This window comes from Tauraco erythrolophus, chromosome 29, assembly GCF_009769465.1.
Source record: "Tauraco erythrolophus isolate bTauEry1 chromosome 29, bTauEry1.pri, whole genome shotgun sequence".
In the NCBI taxonomy this organism is placed as follows: domain Eukaryota; kingdom Metazoa; phylum Chordata; class Aves; order Musophagiformes; family Musophagidae; genus Tauraco; species Tauraco erythrolophus.
In genome coordinates this window covers 3358791-3377898 of record NC_141493.1, presented here as the reverse complement: position 1 = coordinate 3377898, position 19108 = coordinate 3358791, and the positions used below count along the sequence as shown (strand labels likewise).

Here is a 19108-nt window from a genome sequence, read left to right as displayed (position 1 = left end):
TTTAAGCGACGGTTTGAAAAAAGAGCCTTCAAGGATACTGGAACAGTAACTGGCCTGTTCCAATTATGGCAAAATCTGACAGCGGCTTGTGGTTTTTGAAGTGGAAGTGGTCAACGTCCACCACAGCTGGTGTTCTTGTCATTCGTGAATGAATGCAGGTACTTGTGAAATCCCTCCCTCTCTTCATTCCCATGAAAAATAATTAATACTGGTTAAAATCATTACAAAAAACATCATTTTATTTTCATGCATCTAAGGTAAAACACAGAATATTTGTATAAAGAGGTAGATTAAAAAAAAGAAAACAGATTCTCCATTCTTTGTCACTTTTATTCAGTAGTTTGTTTTTTTCCTTATTTTCTCTTTTTTGGTGCCAGACATGGCAAGGAGTGATTACAGTCAGCTGTTATTAAAACATTTGTTGCAACACAGACCCCCTTTACCACTGACCCCAAACGGACCCATTCATGTGCTTTATTTTGTTTGTTTGTTGTTTTTTTTTCTTTTTTCTTTTTCTATACACCACCACCAAGGCTAGGTGGGGGGGATGAAAGGGAAAAGGGGAGTCCAAGAGGCCAGGAGGAGGAGGAATGCTACAAGCCACAGCAAGAACGAGCTGTATTTAATAAAAAAAGGGGGCCACGAATGATACAGTAATGAGGTTACACAATTAAATCCCATAGCATGATTGAAGGCTTTCCCTGTGTTGGACGTCATCACAATGGAAGGCATAAAAAGTGGAGTAAACCGATGTTGATACAGTCCAATCTAGTCCATTAGGCAAGATGGTGCAAGTAGTCATTTAAATTACAAAGTGCCCTATCCTCACCTAAATGGCTAGCAGACATGGAGAACCCTGCTGTGACAGATGGACAGAGCCTTCTCCATGTAGCTATAAAGTGTGTTGTCATATGGCACGTTTTTAAACACTGGAAAGGGGTGCCACAATGGACCTCTCGTTCTCTTTCGTTTACAGGTACAAATGCTAGATTCAACTATTTCGACTATGCAGGAAGTGGACTCTTCAGTTAGGAATGCCAACCCTAATTCATTTTGTCTTGAAATATATACAAGTTGTTTGTGGTAGCTACAGCAATGATGTTTTCCTTCGGATGCCAGGCTGTGTGTAGAATCTTCTTGTTGAAGTCTAGGCTGTCAACACTGATTTCATCCTTCTTTCGCTTACCACTCGCACATACTTTGCGTGGCTTCAAAACCGTACGGGGTTTATTGTTCTCCCGGGATGCCTCTAAGGTGATGTCTCGTTTTGTGTTTCTGTCAAACATTCTGAAGAAGTTGTTGTAAGATCCTGTCATGACAATGCTGCAGAGAGGGGGAAGGAAGAAAGTAATGGTTCAGTTGAAAAAAAACTCTCCTTCTATTAAACCTGCAAGTCCCAAGTAAGATCGGGCCTTATTCTATAAGCAGAAAGCAGGCATCCTTGCCCATGCCTTCTACAATCTGAAGTGAAACTAAGGCGTTTGAATGTTTTATAGATTTTTCAAAAAAAAAGGTTATCTTTTTCATTAACCGGACCTTTTAAGGTACACACTTTGTTACCTAAGCACTTCAATTCAAACGTCATCAATCAATTTGCTTCTCATGCACACATGGGGAAGCGATCTAACGGAAGCGAAATACATTGCATTTTTAGCCGTGTAATTTTGGTCACACACAAGTTGCATGAATTAGGTACTCACATACCTAGTTTGTAATAATACCTCATAGGAGAACTTAATTATCAGCTTTTTGGTAAGAAAAATACACTTAGAAGTTTTCCTGTCCTTCCTCTGCCTCACAAAATATTTGAACAGACAGATACTAAGTTTAAAAAAAAGCTATGCCTGATGATACTGATAAGGATACAATGACCTGATTTAGATTTAGCAAATACGCAGTTAATGACATGATTAACAAAAGCAATAGCTGTCTTAAATGGTATTACTGGTTAGTCAACCATGCCTAAGCAATGCAAACTTGATAACTCAATGCAAGAAAGAAAATTCCTAGAAGGTTTTTCCCAAGTGTTCTACCTTTTGACAAGGCAGCTTAACTAGAAAACACACACGCAGGTTCCCCAACAGTCCTGGTGCAAACTCTTACAGGCAGAGCACACAATCAGACAACAGGGTTTCAGTATTTATTTCAGCCTTATTCCCATACAAGTCATTCTGAAGTTGGATCATAACAGATGACACAGCAAAAAACCCAAACCAAAACACCATCAAAAAACCTCAAAACAAAACAAACACCAAAAAAAGATAAACACCAGGGATAATAAACCTAGTAGATTAGGGTAATCGGTAGTATTTCACCAATTAAAGTTTGCAGAAGACCATCTCTAATCCTACTGCTTTGTGCAGCTCTCCAGTCTAAGCAGCTGGAACATTTGATTAATATTTCACTCTGGCAAAGTGGCACAACTCAATTTGTAGTCAAATCATGTCTCTTTCATACACGAAGACAATTCTCTATGATCTTATGCTACATCATCATGGGTTAAGAGCTAACATAGGGAAGTTAAAGTCGACTCAAGTACTAAATATTATCAAGCCAGTCCATTAATAAAACCAGACAGATATTTGAGGTCATGTTTCAAGTTGCGTGTTTTAAGAATAACTTGGAAAAGTCTTAAGTGCATATAAAGAAGAATTCAACTTGCCTGTCTGATCCATTCCAACAGCATTCAAATTTGTCAAAAATGCAATCATTCTCATACAGCGAACAAAGTTTACTTCTGAGGTATTCATGCACCTGGAAAAAATCAGATAAACTGAGTGAATATTGAACTTGCATACCTTCAAAATAACCTTCATAGATTCTGTTTCAAAAGTAACTGACAGTGCTTAACACGCTACCCACAAGCACACACACACAGCTGCCTCCTCTGACTGCATGGATAAAGAACAAAACGAACAGATGCATGAATTCACATGTTCTGCTCTGCAGAGATTTCAAATGAACTCAAACAATAGCAAGTCACTTGGGGAGGAGAAAGAGACATCCCCCAGAACTTGGCAATTCTTCAGAATGCTTTCCCTCTCTAAGCAGTTGTCATACCCTCACTACCTTTTTAGGTATCTGAAAGGATTTATCAGACTTTGCTTCTTTCTAAAAAACCATGCTTTGGTGACTGATCTTCCTCCTATGTATGATAAAGAGGATCCCTTCACAAATTTTCAACAGCGATTTCCAGTGCCAGCTAAAAACATTTTCTGCAAAGGAAACATTTTACCTCCTGTTTTCTCCAGGAAAGAACAGGACAGTATAAAGTTAACTGCGAAGTCTGAGAGAGATGTGCTGTCTCACAGCTGAAGATTACCTTTCCACATTTTCATTGTGTAAGAGGGAGCCTTTTTCATACCCAAACATGGTTTTGGGTTCTGCAATCAGCCAAGATCCTTTAGAATGTGTGTGGAACCCACAAAGCTCATTGAGATGCTTTGCCTGGGCATAGTGATCTATAGACAAAAATTTAACTGCCACATCAAGACTATTAGTAAGACTCAGCAGCCTTCAAGGTGTTAAGTTCTAGCCTACATTGTCTTCACTGAATACCTGGTATGTTTCCACAGGTCTATTTTCCATATTTAAATCCCAGATCTTCACTGACAGATAATCTCTAGTCATCATATATCGACCACTATGGCTAAATTTGACATCAGATATGGAAGAGATGATTTCAGAGAAAAATGATCTGTTGCTAGGATCTTCTGGTTCTTCAAACACTGTATAAAAAGAAGATAGGCATTTCAAGAGGTAAGTTTATGTCCCTTCCAATACAAGATACACCCAAATTAGGTTAACGTTTGCTCAGTAGGCTTGCCACATTGGGCTACTCTGCCTGTGGTATATAACTTCCAAAGAGAAAGCCTTATAATACAGTCGCCATACTCTGAAATATTTTGTTATCGTAGCAAGGTTGGCTTTTAAATAAGTGAACTACTCACTAATACTCAGAGCCTTCATTCACACACGCAAAATTTCAAGCACCAAGTACAAACCAAATAACTAGTATTTCATCTCCTGAAGTCTGCAGAAAGCCATTCCTAGTCCTGTTGTCCAGGCAGACTCCCCAGCTTAAGCTACTAATAATTTTATTCACTACTTTTACTCTGGCAAAATACGAATCTGATTTTAAGATTTATTTAGATTTTAGGGTTTAGATCTATTCCATATACTACAGAAATCCAATACAAATACACACATACCCAATTCAGTGTTTAACACCTTCTTACTGAGTGCTTAGCTTCATCTAACAGCAAGATACCATATTCCCCAAAAAGACTAAGTGATGCAGGGCAGAACTTACACTTTGAGTGTCTGTCACAGAGTGCTGATGCCCTCATATCGCAGAGACGAATCGTTCCTTTACTGCTGCTGTATACAAATGTGTTACAGCTGTTTGGATGGAACTCTGCAGCTGTTATCACCTCTGTGAGCTCCTCCATGTTGGCAGGCTTAATATCTACAATATCTACAGCATTCCGTTAAGAAATTTTCTCCATTTTTCACAATGTATTTTATAAGCTTTCAAACGTATTCAGCAATGCTTTTTCAGGACTGGTACCCAGTCACAAACTGGGTACCAGTTAAAAATCAAGTTAAAAATCAAGTCCCACAATGCGTCTAGAAAGCAAGACCATAACACTCCATTCTAGATCTGTTTGAAGTTCATTCTTAAAACATCAAAAGACTGCTTAATTTTTTGCTCCATTTTAGCAGTAATTAATTCTATCCTACATATGTCACCCACGTTTTTTCCACATAGAACTTTATTTTGCTTAAATTCTAACGACACTACTACATTACAAAGAAGGCGTGTGCAGCTTCCACTCAGGGTCCTGCTGATTTGTCCGCAGATCTCTGCTCCCAGCAATGGGACTGAATACATATTCCTGTGATCCTACTGCCTGCAATGTTTACAGGTGCACATGCGAGAGGGTTGGATGGTTAGGTTAAAAGGTAAAAAAGAATAAACATTTTTGAGATGAGGATGGTACTGTAACACTGCCTTCCAGAACTGCTCATCTCACTTGAAACCTTAAGCTTCTTCCTCCTTTAAAGGAGTCTGGTTTTCACCACGCACATGACTACTACTTACACTGCTCATGCTGAGCTGCCTCTCCAGAAGTAAAAGCCCTTACAACTACCACTAGGGAGAAATAACCAGGATATGGAGAAACATGCTGTACAAAAAGCTCTTCAAAGGAAATAAAACCCAATGGTTTTGTTGTAACCGAACCATTCTCATCATACAAAACCACGCAAAAAAGATACTAAAACTTCTGTCTGTAATTTCTAGGTGCCACAGGTTAATCCGCAAGTCATCTGCGGATAAGTAAGTTTCATAATCACTATTAATGGAGATGGAATTGATGTGATACGTGTGAGCATTGGCAAATATTCTTCGTGGACTAGCTTCGACCATGAGGTCCATGGGCCTGAATACTGGCACCTGCAAAACACAAAGCAACGGATGTTTGAAACACAAACATACTACAAACACATTAGCACTCACAATCACAGTCCTTCAATACAGCAAGCCAATTAAAATTTCTCAAAATCACCTCAGAAGTAAACATGCCTGCCAACTGGCATCACAGAAAATGTAAAGTTAATAATCTGATGGGGCAGCTACTGACTGAGCCACAGGCTAATCCGTGTGCCAGGAGGAGGGAGAGGAGAAATCACTGGAATGTTGCTAATTCACAGAGAGTGAACTACTCACCCGTAGTGTTGTAACTGTAGTAGGATCCCTATACCGTCCATCTTCTTCCTTTAAATTATAACCCTCTGGTCTTTTGTCCCTTTCACTGATTTTCCATAACTTTATTGTTTTATCTGAAATAAACCAGCCACAGTTTAAAATCAAAGCTCCAGCAAAGATCCTAGTCTCTTCACAGTTGATGCACTTTAACATGAAGCCTTCTAACAAGACCAGACCACCCACACATACCAAAAAAAGACAAAAATACTGCTTGGAGAAAACAAGACAAGATGAAATGCATTAAAAAGACCACCTCCACAGTTTGTTCTTTTGCAAAAAGCTACAGCAGGTTTCAGGATCGTTACGAATGACTAATGTGAACTCTCACACAGGTAGTTATTGAATGACAGCTTAAGCCCATTGCTGTAAAGCACCCAAATCAGAAATGACTAATACACCGCCCCGTGTTGCAGGTTTTCTGCATCCACGTAAGCCAGAACAGCAGAACAGTTAAACAGCGTAACTCCTGTGTAGCCACATCCCTAAACACTCGCATTTAAAACCAACTTACTTCCAGCCTTTTAAAAGTGGAGAGGATTAGACAAAATCCTAACAACAAACCTATGTAACAACACGTTACTGTGCAAAATTATTAAGTCATAACTTACCATTTGTAGATAATAAAAACTGAGCAGCATTTTTCTGGGGTAACCACCTAATTTTGTTGATCTTCTCTTCAATTTCTAAACTTTTCAAGTAGTCGAACTCTGGTTCATGGCTTTGAAAGGTACTGTAAACATTGTATTCTCCCCTACTGTGAGACTGGGTTTTGTTCTAAAAAGAGAATTAAATGATCAAGATATGTATGCAGTGTACAGAATGCTCGTCAAGGCTGCAGGCAGAAGCCAGAATTAGATATTTATGCAGCAAAATATATAGGCAGACTGCTAATTAGCATACAAATAGGACAAGACTTCTACACTCTGTTGTTGGCTACGGAAGATTTGCCACGAGTATCCTTTGGTGTACAACTTGCCTTATTTTAACAAGCCTGCAGAACAGACAACGTGAGGATCATCTCTTTTGCAAGATCTCGATCAGAGTTTCTACTATTTTGGCTAAGAAAGCATCAGAGAAGAGAGAGTTATCAGAGCAGCTTTTGATGCCTAAAGTTTCCAGAAACTCCCCTCAGCCATGTGAAGGAATATCTTCAGCAAGTTCTCATATTAATTCCAAGCAGCTGAACTTACAAACTAACGTTTTGCCTAAACATTCTAGGCATAAGTTTTCTTTTCTTAAGAAACTCAAAAGTCTTCATCATTCTCCCATCTTTAATTTTTCCACCTTTGTTTAAGGAGAACATTCCCCAAGAGAACTACACAGCCACATGAACGGCAAATATACTCTGTGGGTTAGTTCAGCGTGTTGGGCACACTGGGGAAATCCCATGTCACCTCTGAACTTAGACCAGCAGCTCCACTATTCTGGTTTGTGCTATCCACATTTCCCGAGACCTTCTAAACTGCTTAAGAAGCTTTTTGTTCCTCATTCTGGAGATGAGGGGAAAAAATGCTTAACATCTCTGCTGAATACATCTTTGACATGAAAAATCACACCTGTGGTTATAGCCTGTTCAGGGTGGAACGGTTTGGAAAACTGAAAAACCTTTCAACTTGCATGATTCCTCTTTCCAAAAGTTATGTTTTAGGCCGTGGCTTCCTGGCACTAGCATTGCACTGCATGGACTGAACCTTCAGTTCCCTCCAATGGTGGCAGAAAACTGGAACCATTTCTGAAACAGTGCTCACTAGGTGTACCTGAAATTAATTCAAGGTTAATTTTGTGATATATTCCTGTTCCATCCATTTCCAGAGGTTGCACCATCGCATGCCTTTCCTGTGGTATGTTCGTGACTAGGGACTTGGCTCCTTCCTTCTCTTGTCTCTCATGTCAATCCATTCATTTCATCCCTTAATACCTCACAAAATCATACTCCTTGATACGATCCTTGCTGGCCCACATTTGTCACATTCCTTGCATCGCTTTCTCTTGCTTCATACCCTTACATTAATAGCTGGCAGGAATTCTTAACATTTTACAATAAGCTGTGGGGGAGGAAAAAGTAGACAAAACGCTTCGAAATAAATTTTGGCACTAGAATATTGCACCACACCTATCAATTACACTGGCTTTCCCACCCTAGAGAACGGAAAGAACTTTAAGTTTCAGTTAGAGCTAACAAGTTAAGCAGGGTCACTGCATAGAACAGACGACTTCTGAAGTAAATCTATTGTGCTTTAGGAAATGCTGGTCAGGATTCAGGAAACTTTCATTCAATTCCATACTTACCATATCATTCTTGTGTATTCTAGTAAAACTCTACTGGACTAGAATAATATATAAAGCCAATAATGTATGAAATACATCCTTGGGATAAAAACAAAATTTAACCCATCAGACTGTCTCACGACACTCCAAAAAATACCAAAACAAGAAGAGGTGTTGGCCCAAGTGCCTTACGTTAAATTCCAATTTAGGTGATTACAGGCTGCCTACGCAAATTCCTCCTTCAGTTTCAACTCGCTCCAGAATTCATTTCCTGCCTGATACTTACGTAATGCCACTTGCTTCGCCTTGCAGAAGGGCTGCAACATTCCAACCCAGAGGTGGCAGGATTTTGGCACTGGGTAAAGTTACACAAGCTTGTGTAACTCTACACAGAGCACGTATGTTTTAGTGTTTTTCTTCCTGTGTGTGTGGTCTGTAAAGTGCTCTGGAACGCAGCATGATAGAAGGTGGTACATAAATCTAACCAAAATACTTAAACAATTGTCTTTTAGGTAACTCTTACATAGAAAACTTCTCTAGACAGGTGTGCATATGACATAACTAATCACTAATGCAAATGGGAATCCAGTCCCCATTGTTCATTCCCTGAACACCAAGGAGTTAAATTATGCCAAAAGCAATTCTGTGCAACTTCATCTGATAACCCAGGTGGTTGTTGTATACCTAGATTCACAAATTGTGAAGACATGAGCCATGGGTTATGCATGAAAACCAAAACTAGTAATTTAAAGACAACTCACTTGAGTACAGGCAATTAGCTATTTAAGTTTTAAGCCAGTTTAAAGGAGCCTTAAAGAATGCAAGCTAAATCTTAAGAGTTTAAAAAAAAAAACCCAAACAGCAAAACACCACAAGAGTTTGTGCCTGAAACTACAGGAAGATTACAGTAAGGAGAGTCTGCATGTTCATATCAGACTCTGGCCAGAGAAACGCAGGAAGAGGCCGATCAGTGAGAAAACCCCACTAGATGGCACCAGCTGACCACAGCGAGTCACTCCTAAAGAGTCACTGCAGAAAGTCACTTGTTCTGGGCAACTGGGGAATTCTCAGCGTTTAGGATTTTTAGAACTGGAAGGGAATGGAACGCTAAGAAAAGCAGCGTGCTCTCCACCTGAAGGGTGGTTGTAGTGAGGTGAGGGTGGGTCTCTTGCCCCAAGTAACAAGCGACAGGAAAAAGCCTCAAGTTGCGCCAGGGGAGGTTTGGATTGGGCATTAGGAAAAATTTCTTCACCACAAGGGCTGTCAAGCATTGGAACAGGCTGCCCAGGGAAGTGGTTGAGTCACCATTCCTGGAGGTATCTAAAAGATGTGTAGATGTGGCACTTAGGGACATGGTTCAGTGGTGGACTTGGCAGTGCTGGGTTAACGGTTGGACCTGATGACCTTTTAAGGTCATTTCCATTAGGCCTTTTCCAACCTAAATGATTCTGTGATTCTATCGTAACTAACAGCACGACTTTTCCGTGCAGTGAGATGACTGAAGTGCCTTTTTATCCTCTCCTGAAATAAATTCTAAGTCAACTTCTACCATGCACTTCGTTAAAAATCAAGCACTCCATCGCAGCTTTCCCACCTTTCACCTGAGAGTAGAGGCCCTTTCCTGGCATTGAAGGATTAGTCTGTAGAATTCTGCGAAGACCAAGTGAACAAATATAAAATGAAGATACCTTTGCTACTAGAACTTAATGGGTATTAGGGAAGGGGGTTTCATTGCGAGGACTGTTTTGGGTTTTTTTTGCTTGTTTTGGGGGGTTTTGGTTTTTTTAATCCTTTGGTGACTTAAGTTATATTAGTTTTCATAACAACAAGAAGGTGTCCTCCTAACTCACTTTGGCACTGCAGTTATCTTACAATGGTCTGAGACTAGTATGAAACTTAAAACACACTTCCCAAGATCAAACCTTTAATTCTCCTTGAATTTGCATTTTTTTGTTCACACACAAGGGAACTAAGTGGATTCAGTTCTCATCTCTGATTTTAGGATTAGCTAAGGTACTCACTGCATTAAACAGCTTACAAAACTAGAAAAACCTAACTTTAAGCTTACATTTTGAAATATCACATGAGAATAGAAGTAGCAGAAAATATTTAGTAATCTTTAGTGATAAAAACAGATTGTTTTTGTTGTCAGGTAGATTAATAATAAGCCTTGCTGTTGCTCATAAGCAAATACCAATATTGATTGCTTATTTTAATATAGATACACCAGCTTCCAGTATTAGAGTCACCTAAAGAGACCAGCATAGGACAGTGGCATGCTTTATCCTCTGAAGCTCAAACAAGAGAGAGTAAAGCAATAGATTTTGTATTATTTTGCTGAGAAATAGAAACACACCTGTTGTACTGGGGACACTTTTCTAACTCAGGTTTTAGGCAAACACAGTGCTTGTGTAAACGGGGAAACATCTGAAAGCTGGCTAAGCACATGTGTAAAGAAACAGGCTGCACCCTAAAAGCAGAGATGTCTGTGCCTGATGCAGAGATGGGATACATCAGAGAAAGCAGATCTCATGGGGGACAAAAAGCTGTAATCAAAGTATTTACAGCGTAAAATTAAAAGTAAATACATTGAGTGCAGCAATTCACACTTTGTTTACGTTCAGAAACAGCAACGCAGACCCACCCACAAACATACTTTGTGGCAAAAAAACAATTTGTTTCCAAGCCTTGCCTCCACTACACTGGAAGCTGCTTTCCTTTGATGTTTTCCACTGCCGTACTTTAAATTATACAGTAAATAACAGCACCAAACACTGTTCTGTGTAACAGAGAGCTAGTCCATCTGAACGCCAGCTTCAAACCAAGCAACTTTACTGCAGACATGGAGAGAAACCACAGCTCCAGTTCCAAAGCAGCAGGAGGGATGCAGCCCTATAGTTTGAAGAGAGAATTCCCTCTAGCACCCAGACTTTCATGTGACACATTTCAACTAGCAGAAAACCCTAGATCCTTGTAAGGAATAAGTGTTGACAGAACCTTAAACTATTTTATCTGATTGATATCAAAACTGAAAAGGACATCTTGGGTCACAGTTATATACTCATTTAAGGGCAACTTTCATTTCCCCAACTACACTGAAATCTGAAATAATAATCACGGCCAACTAGTCATTGTAAAATGACCAACTTCAGCTTCCTCAAGGTCTTTTCACCCACTCTTTTTTTTTGTCACTTTAAGTACTCTTTTAGACTACAGTTGAAGCTCAGAATCTCTAAATTAATTTCTAACAATGTCACAAAGTTTTCAGTAATTTCTTCACTCTAAAATTTTGTTATTTTAATCACTTATTACACAGGCATGCACTTTGTATCCAATTTTTTATAAAAGTATGCTCCTTTTCTTTAACGAGAATGAATGGGAACAGAGGAGAAAATTAAATATACTTTACGTAGTTAGCACTCACCTCCTGCTCCTGTTGAAAGATGACAACTCTACCTCCTTTGTCTCCTGTTGCTAACAACTCTCCAGAATGGTTAAATTCTACTGTAGAAATTATATCCGCTGCATAGGAACAAAAATAAACCCTGCAAGTTAATCATTTTTTCTAAATATTAAGTGGCCAAGAAAGCTACAATTATAAGTAAAAAAGAAAATGTATACTTCAATTCAGTTTACGTATACTTATAAAATACAAGTATGGGTTTCTTTAAAAATATAGAAGTAATTTTTTAAATCCATACATGTGAAAACCCATTACAAGTTCACCATGCCAGAGTTGTAAGTTCAGTGTTGCACACTAAATTATTTTTCAACGTTTTATATCGTCACTTCTTAGGATTGACTGCTTCTTAGGATTGACTCTTTTTCTGTTATGACTGCTACTAGTAGAGCATATAAATGGGTTTTCAGTATGTACTAAAACAGCAGAGAAAAGACTGAATATACACATATTTATACCTCTATTTTTTCCATTCTTTCTGGTAGAATTGAATACAATCACTACCCATATGACCTCAAAGATTTGACAACTTAAGCGCAAAACATACTAGGGTGGAGATGTTCAGACACCAGTGCCTAAGGAATGCAAGGATGTGGAACAAAAACAGCTACAGAAGATTAAGAAATAAATTCAACAGACTGTCTCTAAAAAACTTGAGTATCTTTTCTGGATGAGGAAGGTTTACATCACCACAAGTTCTTTTATATGGAGCACTAAAATTAAGTTATGAATGTACATAGACAAAAAAACCACCAGTCATGCCTAGTATCAAATTGATCTGCTTATGCAGAAAAAAAGAGGACAAATTATGAGTTAAGCTCAGGCACACCAATTCCCATTTTCAAACGCACACATTCCCCCACTTTCAAATGGCAGAACGCCAACTTCAAATTGCAACACAACTATATAATCTAATTTTCTGCAGAAGAAAGTATGCAAGATTTTTTATACATGCAGGTCTTCAGGCTATCTTGCTTTCACGTCGGATCACGTAGATAAACAGTGCAGCCCCATTTTCCATTGGATGGTTTCTTCATTCTCTGTTTTAGAGTTAAAAAAGGTTTGGTACCTCCTCTACAGACTGAAAGCTACGGCTAAACAAAAGCTGCTCAGTCTGCATTTGAACAGATGCTATTGTGCAGCATATCACAGCAGCTATCTTATCAGAGACAGCAATAAGGTTATGAAGAAGTGAAACATGCAGGGTTTTCCTCTTTTTCATTTTAATACCAAAATAAAGCTTACATCATTCTCAGGTTGCCCCAAACACATGGGCAGTGGCCTCCGAGGACGTGAGCAAGCTGTTCTTTACCAACTGCATTACACAGCAGCTACAGGCATGCAGCGTCTGTCTGAAAGCTGCACAGTGTAAAGACAGCCTAGACAGGCAGGCCAAACTGGGCTGCAAAATCCTCAGACTGAGGCAAAAGATGCAGAGCCAGGTTCTTGGCACAATGGGGTACGGACAGCTCAGTTGTGTTTTCCAGTGCACAGTGTAAACTGCCATACAACCAAGGATAAGCACACGATTATCCCATCTCCATCGACCTCCCTTACCATGATTATCTGGCACTGCTGGAACACCAACAGGCTGAAATTTCTCAAGAACACTGTGTTAAGGACACAAATATGATGTAAGCTGGTACGTAGATATACCAGGATCCAGATCACACAAAAATCTTGATTTGAGTGCACATGTTCCACTCCCTGCTGCCCCCGGAAGGTGAGAGTTCCTTTAGCCATTCGTTCAAGTATTTGTGATCAAGATCATAGAATCATAGAATCATAGAATCGTTAGGGCTGGAAGGGACCTTCAAAGGTCATCTAGTCCAACCCCCCTGCAAGGAACAGGGATATCTCCAACTAGATCAGGTTGCTCAGGGCCTCATCCAACCGGGCCTTGAACGTCTCCAGGGATGGAGCATCCACCACCTCTCTGGGCAACCTGTTCCAGTGTTCTACAACTCTCATGGTAAAAAATTTTTTCCTAATATCCAACCTGAATCTACCTCCCTCTATTTTAAAACCATTACCCCTTGTCCTATCACAGCTGGCCCTCCTGAACAGCCTCTCCCCATCTTTCTTGTAGGCCCCCTTGAGGTACTGGAAGACCGCTATAAGATGAAGTGGTTCATCTCACGTCTGGTAAGGTTTAAGACTGCATACAATTCTGATGAAGGTATGGCATTTGATATGTACCTTTCACAGGTGAACAGGGCAGAAAAGTCACACACTATTAACCAAACCCAGTATGCAGAAAGAGTGAAGTGCAAACCAAGCCATCTAATTTTGACTATTCCATAGAACGCAAACCACGTTGTTGTAATCCTCTCATAGAAGACAACCTTAAGGAAGTTATCAATTGATCAGAGAAAAACAAGACATCTCACCTCTGAATAGTGAGAAAAATACAGAATATTAGTATTTTGAAAAACACAGATTTAACACTGCAAGCTAAGCCAGTCTTACAACAGAGAAGACGATACAGCAAGTTATCAGCAGATCTAAGCATGTGCATTTATGTGGAGGGAGAACAGCAAAGAAGGATTTGCCTTAGAAATCTTACATATCTACCTAAGAATAGATGGATAAATTCATCATAGTACTTATTTGGTGGAAGTCACTGAAAAGTTTTACAAGGTCAAAAGCTTTAGGCTTTTTTAGGCCTTATCATTAGAACAGGCAGCAAAAACAGCCAGAGAAGCCTTAAATGAAGGGATAAAACCTCCTTCAGTCTGATACAATATATATTGTATTTAATGATACAAGTCTCATATATAGCAGAAAGCTAGCCACTTTCCTGTAACAATTCTAGACATTCTCACTTTTTGCATTTATTTTAACTTTCAATATCATCCCAGCTTAGGATCCGTGATCTCCGAGCTGACACAAGTCCTGCTTTGTTTACAGGCTCAATTGCGTGGACGAACTTTCAGTACTAACATCCCCACGCCTCCGAAAAGTCCAGCAGCCTCAGTCAGCAGTGACAAGGTGCTCAGAACTCTCCAGCGCCCGACTGACACGATGCAAAGGACATTTTCAAGTACTTGGATCAATTTTAAATTAGAAACAAAATACATTCCTTAGCAGAAATCACTACAGAAAATTATTAGTTTTCAAACTCAAGCTATGTCTATAGAATCTGACATGCCTTCTACACTATAATCTTGGACTGTTCCCTTTCCAAGGACAAAACAAACGTGCTCAAAAAGTAGGCAGAAAAATTATTTCTGCTTAACCAGTCCCAAAACAGGGCCGAGATGCACATTTTATACAAAAATCATTACTGGAGGACAAAGCAACCAATCATACGTTTTAATTCCAGTAACTCACCATTAAGAATATTGTAATCCCATACCTTGCTCAAAGAAAGAGACAGACATCAAGGCACTGGTGTTGAACTGGGCGGATTTAATAGTGTTTGAGAATTGACAGGGGAAGCATTTCATCTTCTGCAGTGCACTGATTCGCTTGTGTATTTTCGTCTGTGTTAACACTCTCGTTGCCAAAAAAAAGGTCAGTGTTATCCTTTTCTTTCCCAATGGTAACTGTAATTCCCGTGATGGTTACATGTCGGGTTTTTTCAGTCCTTCAGCACCACAACGGGCAACAGAGCATCCAGAGAACGCGCTGCCTTCTCTCTGCCTCCTCCTCCTCCCTGTTGTGCATGCTGTTTTTGCTACAGTCTCTAGGTGGGAGTCTTGCAAGCACCGAGGGCTGCTCTCCCTGCCCAGCAGCTCGTAAATGATCCCTTCTGCACGCAAAGAGCACTGGGGAGGAGCATCTGAGGGAGAAGCAGATGTACAGAGCTCTCTTGCCACCAACACCAGTGGCTTTTGGCAATATGATGCAGTTCTATTGTTTACTGCGGAATTCAACGCCCTCCTCTTCGAGCACCAGTATCAGAGATAACTAACCACCCAAACCTTATCTGATCACCATGCCCCTCAGAGGATGCTGTTAGACAGCATTATCTGTTAACAGACTTCCACAAAGTTACCCACGCCTTGGAGGTGAGATTTGTCTCTCTCTCCTCCCCCCAAGCATCTCAAGACATCTTTGACATCAAGACAAAGATGAAGCACGACATTTCAAGCACTGAGATTTTTAAAACACTACAGGGCAACATCAAACACACAAGATGCAGGTGTCATTCTGACAAAAGCAAAAAACAGGACAGAAAGGTGTATCAGTATTCCTGTAGTGTACCTACAATACCTACACTAAGTTTCTCCCTCTTGCATAACTTGGGATAGACAGCTAAGGGGTTACCATAGTTTTTAAAAAGTACTTCTTGGCACAGATGTATACAGTTGTCCTTTAGTTCCATGTAAACATCCCTGCACACACACTTGTTGTTAACACTGTAGAAACACTTCTGAGACTACTACATAATTTCAAATAATGGTTTTCAGAGATCAAAAAGCAGAGAGAGAAAAAACCAAAATATTTTAAAAAAATCACCTACACAATCTGAGGTCCATTTCCTGTTGTTGCGCACGTACATCACAGAAGGAAAACGTTTGGCAGGGGGTTGAGTGAACCACACAGAGCTACTGTACAGTTGTATCCCTACCTCAAACAAAACACACTACAGCCAAACCACACCAGTGATCCTAAAAAATCCCACCAAACTGTAAAGAGAGGCTTCTGGTCCCTGCTCTATCAGCACACGCCAACAGGGCACAGTCTGCTTTCCTGGAGTCCTCAAACCCCCCGACAGCTCTCCCAGGTGAGGCAGCTACAGTCTAGTTTCTTGCAACTGCTGTCAAGGTTGCTGCTTCTTCTGCACATGATCTTTATTTTCACAACCTGCTTTAAGATTTTATGTATTGCTTCAGTGATACGTCTTCACTTTAAGTGCTCCAACAGAAAGCAAAACCACCGCAAGGTCTGGACACTTATCTTTACTAGATTCAAGTGAGACTAGATTTTTTCCCATGGCAGACACAGAGACAGGAACCTGAAGAACCAAAGGAATCAAAACAAGGTGTATAGCTTTGGCAGAGAACAGGACAGGAGAAAGATACTTATCTCCAAGTTTTTATAATGCTTTAACATGTTCGCGGTTCACCATGTTAGAGGGAGAAATACCAGAAGCTCCCAGGCAATTCTTAACCAGCAGCACACACACTTCTGCTGACCAAACAGCCACTCAACACAAACCTAACTTGTTTCCTAGTGGGCTTCTAAAGATAACCATCTCAGTTTCAGAATTTTTAGTCAATATTCATTACACCAACGTTTGCCATTTTGAGTAATTCACCTGTCGTGTCAGGCAGGATACAGATGGTTTGAAGAATTGAGGCGCTGGGCCAGCGCACTTAGGAAAGATGACCAGTTCAAATGAAAACAGGCAGATGACACTGCTCAAAGATAGATGAATACAGGAGACCGACAGATTTCAAGTGCCTTTTCCCCCTTTAAAGGAAAGCAATGTTTGAAGTAAGAAAAACTAAGTGAAGATATTAAGAAGCATTTTCACACTTTGGGGGCCTTCCACACTTTCCAATAATGCTGAACAAGAACCACACATGCACTATCAGGAGCAAGTTTTCTGAAACATTAGAAAAAGTGGTAGAACTTCAGCACTACCCTATCGACAAGTCTACGGAATAAGGGAATAAAACAGCTTTAACCATCCAAACCAGCAAAAAAATACTGTAATCCAGTGACTTAGTTCCAGAAGGCCCATTGTGAACCTGAAAAGCAATTCTATATTAAATGTTTCCAATAACAGAATGAAAGGTATTTTATTAGTACAGAAGAGGCTATCTATTTTAATGTACCATGAACTTTATATAAACTCTGCTTATAAAACACGCTTGGTAGGCAAAACGTGTCACCTACTCTACAGCAGCAAGTCAATCATGGCAGTGAACAAAGAGCCTCTTTATTTCACCAGACCTAAAAGGTTTCTGTGCAAGTTTTTGGAATCATGTTGATCTGCTGCCTAAGCAGAGCGCAAGTAAATCAGTATGTTTACACAAGTGGAGCAATCTCCTGATGTTTCCAAGGACTGAACAAAGAATTGTAGTATTTAAAAAGCATTTTGGTACTCCTTCACTGTTTATACACCTTCGGGGTGGCTCGAAACACCATTTCTTGAATTTTCCAAAGGAGCAACTCCAATAAGTTTTGGCCATAATGTACAGCAGATTACTTATAGGTTGGTAATTCTGTCCTAAGGAGCAAAAAGGCAATTCACTGACCAAATGTGGAGCTCGCTTCCTCGGTTTGCCAGCCGTAAGTATAGAAGCAGCTATTTTGATCAAACTAAACATCAATTGATCATTCCAAGAAATCATACTTCAGAGTCTGGAACAGGAAACATCAAGAAACCAACTTTTAGGATTATTATTAAAATCCAAGGAAGCTCAAAAAGTCTCAAATCGAGAAGGCAGCATGGGAATGGATAAACATTATGGGGAATAAAGACAGTGAAATATTTGAATTCAATGCACAATTACTGTGCAGACCTGAGCCGGTCTTCCTAGATGATCTCTAAACATAAAGTCAACACGCTCAAAACTGAGCAAAAATATCTGTCCAGTAGAATTTGCAGACCTTAAGTGTCTGGAAATCACTCGTGAATCGTTTGGTCCTTTCTAATCCAGGGTGAAGCAAAACCTTTCTGCTTCAGACTACTGAACAGATGCAACTTCCAACAAATCAAGCTCAAGTCACAGCTAATGACAGCAAATTGTGATTTTTTTTTTTATTGGACTTTCTTGTTCCAGTAATGATTTTGTTTTGGAGTTATGTACTTCATTGCTGGGGGAGGCAGGGAGGGAACCACAAACAACAACCAACCAAAAACACTAGAGAGAAAACAAAAGCTCCTCCAAGGCTTCAAATATTTTAAGAAGCTACACAATGAACTCTGAATGTCTGAGTCATGCCAACATCACCCCATTGTTTGCATGATTTTGATTTACCACACTCATCAAGAGTCCTAATACATTGTGTATTAAGCCTCTGAAGCTAGATGGTGAAGAGTTAACCTCAAAGTGAACAGGAAGGCCGTTTACATTAATATTAAGAAAGAGTGACTGTGCGTGTCTGTCCAAAGAGAAGAGAGCTCCCAGCACAGGACATCACAACTGTGTGCACCAGGGAAGGAATAAGAGAGCAAAACAGCAAGCACTATTTAGCACCGATGGTATAAAAGAAAACATCCTCTGCATTCCAGCCTCATCCCTAATTTATGTATGCAGGGAGGGGGAAGGGAACACAAGAATTGTATACTTTAAAGTTACCATGACCGGTTTTACTATTGACTTCATTTCCCTTTTCTTCGTTCACTTTCAAGAGCAATTCTCTGCATTCATTCCGTCTCTCAGAAGTGACTAGGCAACAAATCCAAAGGCAGCTGGGATAAGGCATTCCTACTGTTCAACGTACTTCTCAAGAGTCATTCCAGAACTCCTTTAAATAGATCTCATTTACTAGGAAAGGGCATTAAAAAGATATTAATTCCTTAGAAATATGGGGACAGGATGAAATCCATACAACACAAGTACAGAAAGGGATAAGCCTTGTGGCAAAGATTCTCACTCCTGTGCCGTGAAGCACTGCAAGAACCTGCTGGTGACTTGTTCGCTCCCAAG

At 39.9% G+C, this 19108-nt stretch overlaps 1 protein-coding gene and 1 non-coding gene across 3 annotated transcripts in view; both read right to left on the bottom strand.

The window, feature by feature from the left end:
• Positions 1 to 19108, bottom strand: part of PPP2R2A (protein phosphatase 2 regulatory subunit Balpha) — a 40976-nt gene continuing 21868 nt past the window's right edge. For both annotated transcript variants that reach the window (XM_086628058.1, XM_009986271.2), the window contains exons 3-10: positions 11463 to 11560; positions 6379 to 6544; positions 5732 to 5844; positions 5281 to 5458; positions 4313 to 4477; positions 3559 to 3728; positions 2663 to 2754; positions 1 to 1323 (exon numbers count right to left, since the gene is read on the bottom strand). In XM_086628058.1, coding sequence (XP_086484184.1) covers positions 1044 to 1323; positions 2663 to 2754; positions 3559 to 3728; positions 4313 to 4477; positions 5281 to 5458; positions 5732 to 5844; positions 6379 to 6544; positions 11463 to 11560 — 1262 coding nt within the window. In that variant the 3' untranslated portion in view covers positions 1 to 1043. The remainder of the gene's footprint in view (positions 1324 to 2662; positions 2755 to 3558; positions 3729 to 4312; positions 4478 to 5280; positions 5459 to 5731; positions 5845 to 6378; positions 6545 to 11462; positions 11561 to 19108) is intronic.
• Positions 7232 to 7298, bottom strand: LOC147526673 (small nucleolar RNA SNORD36). The gene has a single exon (XR_015222917.1). It is a non-coding gene; the product is annotated as a small nucleolar RNA SNORD36 (small nucleolar RNA).